Source organism: Chiloscyllium plagiosum, chromosome 23 (assembly GCF_004010195.1).
Source record: "Chiloscyllium plagiosum isolate BGI_BamShark_2017 chromosome 23, ASM401019v2, whole genome shotgun sequence".
Classification (NCBI taxonomy): domain Eukaryota; kingdom Metazoa; phylum Chordata; class Chondrichthyes; order Orectolobiformes; family Hemiscylliidae; genus Chiloscyllium; species Chiloscyllium plagiosum.
Window position 1 is genome coordinate 16,467,345 of NC_057732.1, and position 14,136 is coordinate 16,481,480.

At 40.0% G+C, this 14,136-nt stretch overlaps 1 protein-coding gene across 3 annotated transcripts in view; it reads right to left on the bottom strand.

The window, feature by feature from the left end:
* Positions 1–14,136, bottom strand: part of LOC122561654 (copine-8) — a 356,185-nt gene that overhangs the window by 42,630 nt on the left and 299,419 nt on the right. For all 3 annotated transcript variants that reach the window (XM_043713602.1, XM_043713603.1, XM_043713601.1), the window contains exons 14-15: positions 12,417–12,463; positions 1,920–2,101 (exon numbers count right to left, since the gene is read on the bottom strand). In XM_043713602.1, the coding sequence (XP_043569537.1) occupies positions 1,920–2,101; positions 12,417–12,463 (229 nt within the window). The remainder of the gene's footprint in view (positions 1–1,919; positions 2,102–12,416; positions 12,464–14,136) is intronic.

Genomic DNA, 14,136 nt, shown 5'->3' on the forward strand with positions numbered 1-14,136 from the left:
AAATAATATATTTGTAAAACTGCAGCTCACTTGCAAAAGATGTGCAATTAAATTTGTTTGAACAAAGTTGAAATGATCTTCATACAACTTCATGGAATCCTTACCAATGTCCATAGATTCAGGACACTGTCAAGCAGAAGAAATTGTGTATTCTAAATTTACAGGATATTGCAACAAAAGGAGAATAACTATTCAAATAACAAAACAATTGCTTGATCTAGGAATCCAGGATATGAGAGAGCAGACCTCTTACACGATGGACATCAATGAGATGAAAGGTTCCCCAGATGATGTAATGAGGAAGCAGGCAAGAGTTCATCTGCAAAGGAAGTTCTGGAGATTATGGATCCTCCAGGCCAATATCAGTTCAAATAGGAATGACATATTTTGTAATGGATATCCAAGAGATAAAAGATCTTCCTGCAGAGAAACGGCTTTGCATGGATCATAATCCAGATAAACAGTCCTTCAGCCAAAGAACTAACAATCTTTTAGGTCAGAAGGCATGGCATTCTGAAAGACTTGTGCAACCTCCAGATCACCTACATTTGAAAAGGAAGAGACTTATGAGGAGATGAGGTCGTGAAAAATGTAAAAGTTAATATATACATGAAGTTATAACTATAGAGAGAAAAGCTTGGGGGAAGTTGTTATACAAAGTATATAAGCTGAAGGAATTAATGTTGAGCTACATTGTGCTCCACCCAGTCTGATGATGTCTTGCAGTCTTTGGGGAGGAAACACATTTTGCCTGAGGCCCCAGTGAAGACTGACATGACAATCTGGCTCCTGATTGTTGTAATTATGTCTAACTGGCTAATATTAACTGTACCTGTTGCTATCATGCAATAAATTGCAGTTTGTTATGTTAAACAAGCATCTATTTTTGTGAAAAATCTTTTAGCCATTTACCCTCTACCACTACTTAGATTCAGCTCCAGTAAAAGTGAATTGATAGCAGGAAACTACCTATGATTCCTAATGCTGCTGCCTGACCTGCTATGCTTTTCCAGCACCACTCTAATCTAGACTCTGATCTCCAGCATCTGCAGTTTTCACTTTCGTCTACCTATGTTACAGACCCTGAGTGATTTCTAACCAGAAGACAGGAAATGCTGGCAGTGTTGGGGTCTGAGAACACAACTTTTAAGCCTAGTTCAGCGCAACAAAAGTGATCTCCTTTTATCAATGCACATGCTGATTGACAATATGGACCTATATCCATTGCTTAGGCTTCTCAATGTAAAAGCAGTATGCTTCACTCCACACTTAGAGATGCTGGAATCTCAAAATAAAGTTCACTTGCTCATGTAGTTGCCAGCAGATTCAAAGGTGCAGAGTGTTACTTATTTAATTTTGCACAATATTTTCCCAGTTTTGGGAATAATTTGGTACCTCACTACTTAGGTAACAATGCAGCCAAGCAACCTCTACGCATTGTAAATTCTGCCCAATTTCCAACCATTAATTTAAATTAAAGTTTCTATAACGGATATGTAATCTTCTCTGGCAAGTTATTATCCAAGTGGTGAAGGTGAAAATCATTATGCCTCAGGATACACATCATGCATATTGCCATGAGTTGAAAGGTCCTCCTCATATATAAATGTAATATTTTCCAAACCAGCTGTTTCAGCCTGTTTCAGCTAGTAAGCTGCACTTGCACCAAATCAAATCAGTGCAAAATGATTAAATCAATGTGTTATAATTTTAATGCTGGTGAATAGAAGCAGCATGTTTAGTTTAGTATTTCTGATGTAGAACCTTAATTATTAGTGGGGGTCAGAAATAATGTGAGCAATTGAATTATCCATAACCAGCAGAAACCCATAAAACATACAAAATGGCTAAAGCAAAATTAATTGTTAATAGTCATCTGTACACACTAATTTTTTTTTAAATCAAAAAAAAAGTCTCACCAATGCAAATTCATGTGAAATTCTTCCATCTGGAGGCAATTTGGCACCAAATCCTAAGGCTGGGAACATCTTGTCACTGTCATAGTCCTGAATGATTTCTCCTACAGCTTTCAATGCCATGGCATAAGTATTAAGTTGATAAGGGTTCATGTAATGGAGAGAGGTTGGTTGGGCAGGATGACCTATTTGAAAATACAATTTAAACAGAAGCGATCAGACAAAAATGTAATATTGAAAGCCCAAACTGTATTAAACTTAGCAAGATTTATGTGTCAACATATCAGCTGCAAATAAATATATATATATATATTTACCAGTGAATAGAAATTCAAAATAATTACAAAAATAATGTAGAGAGTTTTGTTTTATTTTTCAGTACAGAGGATGGAGGGACTTGAAATACTTAATGGAAATTAGCAATGGAAGCAGAAGTCATGATGGCTTTTGAAAAGATAATGGTTACATATTCCAAAAAAAACTAATCCTAAAAGGAAGAGTGCTGAGATTAAGTAAATAATTTTCACAGAACTGACACAGACATAATAGTTTCCTTCAAAGTTATTACATCTAAAGAATCTAAAATCTATAATCTAAATATTGTAAGTATGCATCATGAAGATTTCACATTGCAGTCACACTGTAGGCAAAGTCTTCAAAATGAAAGAAAATGACTTTAGTATTGGACACAGAACAACAATGCAGGCACAGAAAAACAACCTTGGCAATCATATGGTGTTTTGCTGTTGTGCTATTGCAAAGTTCATGGTATAATCACTGAGAATTTAGAAGCTTCACTTGTGTACCCCTGCATAAACCACCTTTCTCTATGAACATTAGCTCCAGGTTTATGGAACTCCAAGATAAACAATGAGAAATATTTCAAGTGGTATTATTTGCTGCAACAACAAAATGAAAGCAACATGAATCTCCAGATGTAAAGAACCTCAACGAACAATGACCCAAGCCAAACATGAGTTGGGTTTTCGATTTGGATCCCAGATGCATCCTTTGATGTTCTATATTTTCTGAGGCATAAACTCAGAATCCTGGACTAATAATCCAATGAATAAAAATTCAAATCCCACTATGACAGTTTGAAAGTCTAGCTTCTCAAGAATATAGTTAATGCGGATTTTTTCAACTCACAAGGAAGGACCGCTGCTACTTTCTAAGGGCAGCTAGGGATTGGTAACAAATTCTGGCCTTGCTAGCCACATTGTGAATTATTTTCTATAAGTAACAAAGCTCTATTCTAAATTCACACTGCACTGGGTTATCTAAAATTTCATACACAATGCTGTTGCACCTTTCTGTTGGTTCAGCTGCCTCAGTTGGCTGGACAACTGCTTTGTAATGCAAAGTGATGTCAATAGCATGGGTTCAATAACCACACCAGCCAGTGATCCTCAGTTAAACCACCACCAGTCATCTCTCTCTCTTATGACAGAACAGCCGTGGGTCCAGTAGGACTATGGCAATTTTATCTTTTAATGTGGTCTAGTTCCAGTTCCTATCGCTTCAATGTAAACTAGATTTTTCACCTATTTCTCAAATAGTGGAAAGTTTTGCTCATTGCAACAGCAAATGTTAACATAACATTCCATGTTCGATGTAAAGGCTTTTTCTTCCAGCATTGATACCACATGTAAAATAATTTCTCATTGAAACAGGCTTTTTCAACAGCACAGGTCAACTGAAATAATTTAACTGGTTTCAATCAAGTACCTTTTGACTTCCTGAATACTAAAGGATATTTATACAAAGGAAGAGTATTAATTATTTGTTTTATAAAGCTCTTAATCCTTCAAATGTAGTGGGTATTAAACTCTAAATAATGAATATAATTTTCTTAAACATTTATGCGAGCAATTTCTATTTTACGTCCTCTCTTCATTGCAAACAGTACTTATTGTAGGCGTATAGTCCACCGGTTCACCAGAGTTTGCTCCTGTAAATACCATAAGTAGTTTCTACACAACTGAATTTGCTGTTGGAGTAGTTGCTGTTAAAACTGCTTGAGCAATTAACACAACATTTCACCTGATTTTAATTAGCTAAATAAAATATCAACTGACAACGTGTACAAAACAAAATGACAAGGTGATTATTTGAAAAAAGACCATCAAGCTGTTTAACTTGCTGTTTATATTTCTGCACATCCCAAAAGAAATGATATATCAGAATTAAATTTGATTTTTTAATCAGTTTATTATTACACAACAATAAGACAATTGGTTCACTACTGATGGTGATTCTGGTGTTGACAGTCTTGACAGTCAAGATTTCCGATTATTGGGTCGCTGATGATCCAGCTTATATTTTTGGGTGCATTTAATGAACAAACTTTATTCAAATTGTTACCATAATTGGGTGGTTCTTTTTTGCTGTTTCCTGAACAATTGAACTCTTGTTGGGATATAGTTCTATTGGAATGGTGACCCTCAAATACATTATGCCTATAGTCATTATTCATTCTTGTATCTCAACAAGTACTGGCAGTACATTTGATCATGTGTGGGTAGAAATCATAGCCCAGCCCAATTCTTTGAACACTCGATGTCCACAAATGCACATTTAAACTGTGTGCAGCAAACAGCAATCCAGAATGAATACTCTGAACAACTCTCCCATCTTAAGCCAGTGATGAATTGCAACATCTCTGTGACCATTCCAGCTGAAATTAGAGTTGAATATCAAACATCCTTGTTCAGAAGATCATTAAATCATTCTCAAAAACATATTGAAAGACTACCACTTGTTGGAGGTCTAACTTGAGTCAGTACATAATAAAGAGCAAATTGATTCTCATCCTCTAGACTGGATGGGACACATCCTACTGAATTTAATGAAAATGCCATCTACGTCTGATTGAGGTCAACATGACAGTGCACTATCTATTTTACTTAGACTGGTGCCTGTCTTTCTACTTACTGAAAACTATTGAATCACTACATTTGATTTGAAGCTTCTCAGTGAACATAGCGATCTGTATCATGAACTTTCAGTTAGCTTTGTTCAAATGTTTCTCTCGTTGCCTGGCCTACATGAAATGGTCTCTCCTCGTGGATGTGGAAGCAAATGTTATTCCATTTAAATCTCTAGCACTTGTAAAACTTCATTACTTTCATTCACAAAAATACAAGCAAATATTACCAATCAAACCACTGTTGTAAAAGCAAATTCCAGTACAATCATTCAACATTGTTTTTAAATGTTTCTAAAGTAGAACATCTACCATGCACACCAGAAAATTATAAACATGACAGAAATGATGTACACAGCTTTATAAACTAGAACTAAAATGACTTATATATACCAATGGCTAGAAAGCTGTTCTACAATATTGCCCATTGTAAGCCATTGGTCTCTTGAGGGCTGAGGACTTGGTTTGCATTCTATTCTTGAAGTTTGGTTTAGTAATCAGGGAGATTTTGTCCCTATTTTTATTGGGAGTCTGTACATACATAGGGTCATTGCCAAATAAAAACTGAAAGAACTGTGGATGCAGTAAATCAGAAACAAAAACAGAAATTGCTGGAAAAGTTCAGCAGGTCTGGAAGCATCTGTAAAGAGAAGGGCCACTAGATCAGATACATTAACTATGATTTCTCTTCACAGGTGCTGCCAGACCCTCTGAGCTTCTCCATCAATTTCTATTTAGGTCTGGCATCAAATTATGCCCCACATTCAGATTTGCTGCACCATTAGGCATGCTGAATATTCTCTTTCCAACCTAACTCGATGCTGAGTAATGCCCACGTATCTCCTTCCCTCAACTCTTCATTGTTTCCTTGACCTGATTTCAGCCCCATGCCATGTCTTCTTGGGCTATTTATTGCCTTCTCCCTTCATGCAGAACTGGGGGTAATTCAGACATCCTTCTGCTTCCATTCATAAGTCTTTTTGTTACCTCATTTCCTAGACACTGAGAAATCCCAATATGAAAGTCAAAGCAGTTACCTGGTGACTCCAGCTCATATTGCGCTCCTCTAGATCTCCGTCTTGGTCACCCAGCAGCAACAACCCATGGGCAGTGGTCTCATGCAACCCACATTTATGGATGCTCACACATGCCAGCTTTTTCAAACCATCATGTCACATTGCCAGTCCAATTATAGTACACTTCTGCACTGCAATGCTGAATTTTGGAGCATAGTGACACCTAACATCAGACTGCTACTGTGCTGACAGGACCTGCACTGACTGTGCTGCTGTTCATGCAAGGCCAGGTACCCATCTCATGGATTGGACCAGGCTGCATCTCACTGCTGCACAATTCCTTTCTGGGTACTCGCTCACTTCGCACCTACATGGATGCTCTCAGCACCCCTGCCTTACTTTACCTTGCCTTTTAGTGCTTCACCCACACCGCACCACTCCCTCCTTTGGCGCTTTCTACCCAACTGTGGGCTGTTTTCTCCTGGAATGAGAGACGGTGCAGAATTGACTGGGATGAAAGTGAGTGGTATCGCTGTAACATTCAATCCATGCAGCGTTACTGGTGCTGGGGAATTGGGTGGGTGAGAGTGAGAGATAGTAGATGTTGGAGGAAATACTGCAAGTAGTACAGCATGAGTCTTGGCAGGCAATTTGTGAGAATGAGGTAGCAGGGGCAAGATGGTGGTACCTACCCTGGTGGAGTGGAGGTGATCACTGATCTTACACTACTGGACATTCCTTAAGATGACTGAAAACGAGTTGACCTGAGTGGCAGGGCATGGTGTTATTGCCTTCACTGTTGGAAAGAAGAATCCCTGGTCTAGGCTACCTCCATCAAGAGCTCCAGGTCCCTGTCTGCAAAGTGCAGAACCAATTTCCCATTATCTGCCATGTCGGAGGCAAATGTCACAAACTGCGCAGGACAGCTCTGGATTGAGCACACTTAATTGGTTGCACAACAACCTCTTAAAGATGGTGCCAGTACCAGAGGTTGTGGGATATCTCAACAGTCTTCTGAGTACTCCCTGCTATGCCAAGTGGAAAAACCAGGCTGGCCTCAAACAAGATGGTTGCTATTGGATTGTGGTAGATAATTACTAAAGAAAGTTTAGAACAAAACATGAGAGGACCCACTCGACTTCACTGGAAGAATTCTCTTTTTTTCTGGTAAGATGGCTGTGGAGTAGAGCTTCCATTGTCCATTCTCTCCACCTTTCTTCTCGCTTCTTTTCTATTTTTTTCTCTCTTTTATTTTATTTTATTTATCTCTCGTTGAAGAGCTCAGTTGTGGCAACGGCAAAGTGGACCAGTGCGGACTCAAAGTGAACCCAGTGCTTCTGAGGCAGGTCTAGAAATGACTCATGGCTGCTGTGGCAGAGGCAAGTCTGGGTTGCCAGTGGTTTCTGCGACCAGCACAGAATCATGGTGGCAGCAGCTGGATTGGCAAGGTGGACTGGAAGCAGACTCATGGCGACGTCGAGTTTGGGCTGATGTGGTACCTGGTGGCGTCTGCATCGGTGAGGCCCAGTGAGGACTCATAGTGGCGAGGGCATTGGTGGAGGTGAGATGGCACTGAAGAATGGCAACTTTTGTTCTAGCTGTGGTGGCATGGCAAAGGGGGCACATGCCTAGCCAGCAGGCCCATAGCCCATGGTGGTGCACTTCGCGAGAAACACTGTAATGTTGAACTTTTTTAAATTCTTCTGCTTTTATATTCTATGTTTTGGTTTATTTTTCTGTATTTTAAGATGGCACCAGAGAGTGGTGACACTATACAGCACTTTTCACTGTATTTTGTAAAAAAAAAACACAACATAAATCAAATCAAAGAAACCCTCAAGAAACACAACAAAAATAACAACTTGCCAAATATGGCTACATTCAGCCCCTTGTGTGACTTGTTTTGAGTTGGCACTGACAATGCATGATATATTTGTTGATGGATGAAATTTCTGCACCTTTATTTCTCTAGCACTGACCTAGAAAGATAACATGCTTTAAACCACTAAGGCAGCAAAACAGCGAGTATTTTGTCACAATGAAAGGAATGGATATCAGTAACATTTTATTTCTCAGTTAATACTGGTCTGCTTCAAGACTCAACTTTGATATGTATAATAGAAATCATTCTTTTTTCAGTACCTTCTGGAATAAAGGGAGGTCAATAAGACTTAAATTCATTCTGATCACAAAAGGTTAGATGAACTGAAATGATGACATGCCATGTGAGACAATCAGACTGGAGTACAGAATGTCAGTTTTGTACTGAAGCTCTTTGAGAGAGCCTCTAATAACAACAATCTTAGTCTGCTTTTTGAATTGTGAAATTTGGAAACAAATAAATCTATTGCATTGAAATACTGCCTTCTTGTGCTAAATATTAGCTTGGAAACACTCAGCAGTTTCGGTGAATGGCTTTGGTCTTGAACTCTTCATTAGATTAACCCAAGCTCCAGCCATTACATATTTTGCTTCTCTTTAAACATTGCATAACTCAGAGTGCTTCCATCACATTTTGTTTTTATTTCAAATTTCTCACCTCAAAAGTATTGTGTTTTTAATTAGAAATTACTTACCAACCTTTTGTATGCCAATGTAATAATTGTTTTCTTCACTATAGAGGCAGCTGGCACAATATTAACATGAAAAAAAAAATCACTGTGTAATAATTCTATACCTAGCTAAGGGAAATAAAAACAAAACGTGACAGTTTTCTATTAATGTATTGTCTGAGCATGGTTGATGGTGTTGGAACTTCAGTGGCAGTTTGATCATCCCTGTGGCTTCTGAAGCTGGGTGTATGTCAGGCTGAAAAGTGGATTAGTGGTGCTGGAAGAGCACAGCAGTTCAGGCAGCATCCAACGAGCAGCGAAATCGACGTTTCGGGCAAAAGCCCTTCATCAGGAATAAAGGCAGTGAGCCTGAAACGTGGAGAGATAAGCTAGAGGAGGGTGGGGGTGGGGAGAAAGGAGCATAGAGTACAATGGGTGAGTGGGGAGGGGATGAAGGTGATAGGTCAGGGAGGAGAGAGTGGAGTGGATAGGTGGACAGCTTGCACCTGAACTGGAGGGGCATCAATATCCTAGCCAGGAGGTTTGCTAGAGTCTTCGGGAGGGTTTAAATTATATTGGCAGGAGTGTGGAACCAGAGCTATTGTACTCTATGCTACTTTCTCCCCACCCTCCTCTAGCTTATCTCTCCATGTTTCAGGCTCACTGCCTTTATTCCTGATGAAGGTCTTTTGCCCGAAACGTCGATTTCGCTGCTCTTTGGATGCTGCCTGAATTGCTGTGCTCTTCCAGCACCACTAATCCAGAATCTGGTTTCCAGCATCTGCAGTCGTTGTTTTTACCCAGGGTGAAAAGTGGGTCAAGATCACACACTCTGAGTAAAACAGTCACCCTCATTGCGGTTTTCCCAGTGCCATCAGAGGCCGAGGTGGGCTGATGTCAGAGCTGGAGGGGCCAGAGATGTCTCACTGGGAGGCACTGCCTGGAAATGTGGCAGAAAAATATGAATGAGCATTCATGTGGATAATGGTGTGATTATCTGGATAGAGGTGTGTGTACAGGTATATGGAGAAAAGGTGAGAGATCGGCACTGGGGAATAGAACCACAGCATGCATGATAGGCTGAATGGCCTCCTTCTGTAGTGCAACAATTCTGTGATCCTGTGCAAAGTGCAGTAATGGATGATAAGGGAGGGAGGAGGGTCACTTCAAAATGGAGCAGCTTCTTTGCAACATTTTAATAGGAAAATTGAATTCTGTAGGCAGGGCCCCATCATAGAGGGCAGTCTACAAGGCAGCCTGTGCTGCAGTAGGATGCAAGCAGACAAGCAGGAGGCTGGAAGAACACAGCAAGCCAAGCAGCAGCAGGAGATGGAGAAGTGAATGTTTCGGTGCAACCCTTCTCCACCTCCTGGTGTTGCCTGGCTTGCTGAGTTCTTCCAGCCTCCTGCTTGTCTACCTTGGATTCCAGCATCTGCAGTTTTCTTGTCTCTAACGTAGGATGTGGGTAGGCAGGGAGGTCTGTCTGGAGCACTGAGAGGCTGCCCGCAGAGTCACATTCCCCACTCCATGCCCACAGGGACCAGGAGGTAGTCTCTTTTAGATGAGATTAGATTAGATTACCTATTGTGTGAAACAGGCCCTCCGGCCCAATCAGTCCACACCGACTCTCCGAAAAGCAACCCATCCCCCTACATTCACCCCTGACTAATGTACCTAACACTACGGGCAATTTAGCATGGCCAATTCACCTAACCTGCCCGTCTTTGAACTGTGGGAGGAAACCGGAGCACCTGGACGAAACCCAGGCAGACACGGGGAGAATGTGTAATCTCCACACAGACAGTTGCCCGAAGCGGGAATTGAACCCAGGTCCCTGGCGCTGTGAGGCAGCAGTGCTAACCACTGAGCCACCGTGCCACCCCACATTGCACTTAGTACACCCTGCATGACTGTGTGGTGGAGAAGCCTGCCACCTTCTCACCCTAGCATGGTGAAAACACCCTGCAATGTGGGCACGGAGTCAGAGCCAAGGAAGTAGCAAGCAGTCCACATCTCATCCCCGGTATTTTGAAAGAGGAGCTAGGTATCGCTCTTGTGGCTGAAGGAGTCAAGAAATGCAGGCTGAGGGAGAGATGAGCGTATTGAGCTCAACGATCAGCCATGAAGCAGGCTCAGAGGCTTGGATGACCTACTCCTACTCCTAACTTGAATGAACACATTGTGCAGTTGGAATTCAGAATTAGCCCCATATTGGACTCCTGACTCCTGGCCTCTAATGCCCAACAACAGATTGAAAACCTAGCCTTTAATACCTCGTTATTGCTACTCAGCATTAAGAAGTCATTCTCTCATGATCTCCGACCCTCCACTTCAGATCATGGAGAGACCTAGAACAGTACTTTTATTTAACTGCCTTGCTGTAGAAATTCATGAGAAATATAAATACTGTACATCTTACAGCATCTGATGCACCGATACAAATTCCCTCAAAGTTTTATCATTCATCTTCACAAAAGGTCCAGCTAAGCCTGACTCAAGTCCTGCCAAGCCTGACTCAAGTCCTGCCAAATAACATCCTACAGGTTCTCGCATGCAGTTGTATCTGAGCCTGCCCCTCTCGATGCATTTCACTGCTGCATTGCAATGTCTTCTTCTTTTCATGGCTATGGCCAGAAGTTATGCTCCCCTACACGGAGAAGCTAAGCAATATAAGCAACATTTTCATCCTCTACAAATTTAGGGGAGTCTTTTCTTTACCTCTCATTGACTTTCAAAAATATAGAGTTAAAATGGAATTTGCCTGTCCTGATCAAATTTCAAAATAAAAATCAGGCTGTTCAAAATATAAATCAGTTAAGATACAATGGCTTTTTTTTTACTTAGAATAGACCACAATACAATTCCAAACAGGCCTCCTGTCACTCAATCAGAATTAGCTTCCATCCTCTTCTCAGATGCTGATCAAAATACCCTTGAAATGCAACCATAAGTCCCAATTCTAGGATTCCCATGCTCATTCCCAAGTTTTCCAATTTGGATGAATGTCTTTTAAGGCTGCAGGTTGTTTGGGAAGCAAGCCACACCTGGTAGTCTCAACCTAGCTGGCTTCATGTACTCATCCTCAGTAATGTTCAGAGGGTTGGACGGGGAGAAAGTGAGGTCTGCAGATGCTGGAGATCAAAGTTGAAACTTTATTGCTGGAACAGCACAGCAGGTCAGGCAGCATCCAGGGAACAGGATTCCTGAAGAAGGGCCTGTGCCCGAAACGTCGAATCTCCTGTTCCCTGGATGCTGCCTGACCTGCTGTGCTGTTCCAGCAATAAAGTTTCAACTCAGAGGGTTGGACTAACTTCTGAAGGACTCTTGGCTCGTGCCAAGTCAGAGACATTGTGAACCATAGTATACGTGAGCAAAACTTTTGAAAAGTAAGTTTCAAAAGGTCCTCTCCTCATGTTGTCCATGTCAGGCTGTGACCCCAACTAGCATGGAAGATCCCTCATGCTCCCATGCTTAACTATGGCACTTCCATGCCCATGCACTCAAGTGAAGATTTCCCAGGGGCTCAGGTGGTTCAAAAGATTAATGGGTTTCTGAAGTTTCAGTTAAGCCTCATTACATATTCTTAGCTGAGAGCCTAGAAAACCATTCATTATTATTTCTGTCAACTGGAGATAAATCACGTTACCTGCTTTTTTAAAATTGACAGTTCTCATTACACAAATGTTTGGTGTGTGGGAAAATTGTCTTTTTTTGGTAACTGACAACAAAGCACGAAACAGATTCACTCCATATTACTCATGTGATTTCATGAAGCATTGGTAATCAGCACACAACTTGTTTTGTATCATATTTTGCTAATTAAATGAATTTGTTGTCAATGAATGCCATTGAACAATTGTGGTTTGTGATAGGAAAAAATTACAAATTACATTTCTGATTACTGAAGATTTTTACAAATACGTTAGATAGTTAATTGATTTTTAAGAAATATTCCTAATTAAACAGAAATAAAACTAAATTTTCAATGTTGAATCATTTGCCTTACCATTAGATGCTGTAAAATCAATAGCCACTGTAAAATTGATTTGTGTCCTAAAAGACAAAAGTAAACAATGTTTAATCTACAATGAGTCAAAAGACTTAGCAGTTACAAATATGTTTCATTAATTGATGCATTATAACTTCTTGCATCTATATTTTTGGGGAAAAGAAACAGTGGCATTAACATTAACTGCAGCTGTAACTAAATTGTGGCAACTTTGCATTGACTCTGCTAATTGTAAATGTGGGAATATTAATTTATAATAACTATAATTATTTATTCAAATAACACATTTTAGAATGCAACAAGAATGAAACAAAATATAAAGAAAAACAAAAACCGTTTCATCTTTAAGCAGAACATTAATTTTAATATTGTAATTATTAAATAGTATGGAACATAATATTTAGGTTCTGTCATTCAATGAAATCAGTTTACTTCATAAAGATATCATAATATGATGTGTGTTAAGACATCTTTCAGCAATTAGAGAACAATGGAACCTTTATACTCATTACTAGAAATATGAAAGAATGAAAATGAGTTGGAACTATAATACTGGCACAAAATTGGTTTGTAAAAATGTTAAAATTGTAAAATGAATTGAAAAGCAGCGCATGGTGCCTTTCAGAGATTGTGTTTTGTCTGTGCTCGGAAGTTTGCAAGCATTGTGCAGCAAGCCCCAAAACTGAAACAAGTGTATCAAAAGTCTTTTTCAGTTAGCAGGCCAAAGCAACATTTTTACCCAGACAACAGTTTAAACTTAGCCAATTTTAAAAAAAATTTAAATTTTTAAAAAGGCACTTGGGAGACTAAGGAGAAAATGAGAACTGCAGATGCTGGAGAGTCAGAGTCAAATTTGCAGAGCAGGAAAAGCACAGCAGAGTTGACCTTTTGGGCACAAGCCCTTCATTAAGAACATCAATTCTCCTGCTCATCAAATGATGCCGGACCTGCTGAGCTTTTTCAGCAACACACATTTCAACTTGGAGACTATGGACCAATTAAATTCAAACCTGTTGGCTTTGAATACCTCAAAACAATCCGATTGTAAAGAAATTAATATATAATCAAAGGTATAAAAGATGTGGGCATTTGAAAATTAAGGGAGAGCCATCTGCCATCTGAACAGAGAGCCAACTGTCATCTGAAGAGTAAATATTGAGCTCTTACAGAAATCTTTAAGCTCTGGTTAAGTACCATTTAAAGGTACATGGCACTCTGAACTAATAGTTGAAAATGTGTTGCTGGAAAAGCGCAGCAGGTCAGGCAGCATCCAAGGAACAGGAGAATCGACGTTTCGGGCATAAGCCCTTCTTCTTCAGAGATCGAGGGCAGGTAAGAGGCCAGCACGGGGTATCCAGGTGGATGGGGTGTGTTGGAGGCGGGAGAAGGGGTCGTCAGAGGGTGAGTGAGAGTCTCCAGCATCTGCAGTCCTCAGTTTCTCCACTTTGAACTAATATTCCTGACACAAGAATATGTTAGAGAGAGGAATTTTGGACACCAGAATTCAACGAAGCAAGGTGTTGTGATGTGAGATCAAAAGGAGGAAGATTGGAGATAAAGCGGAGAAGACATGGACTGCGTGGACTTGGAGAAATTAAGTTTTAATTTATTGTTTTCTTATTAATTGGGTTTAGATAAATAGGAATTGTCAATATTTGAACAGCATTCATTCCAGTAGAATTTAATTCAGTTAGGGAATAATTAGTAGTTGGGGGAA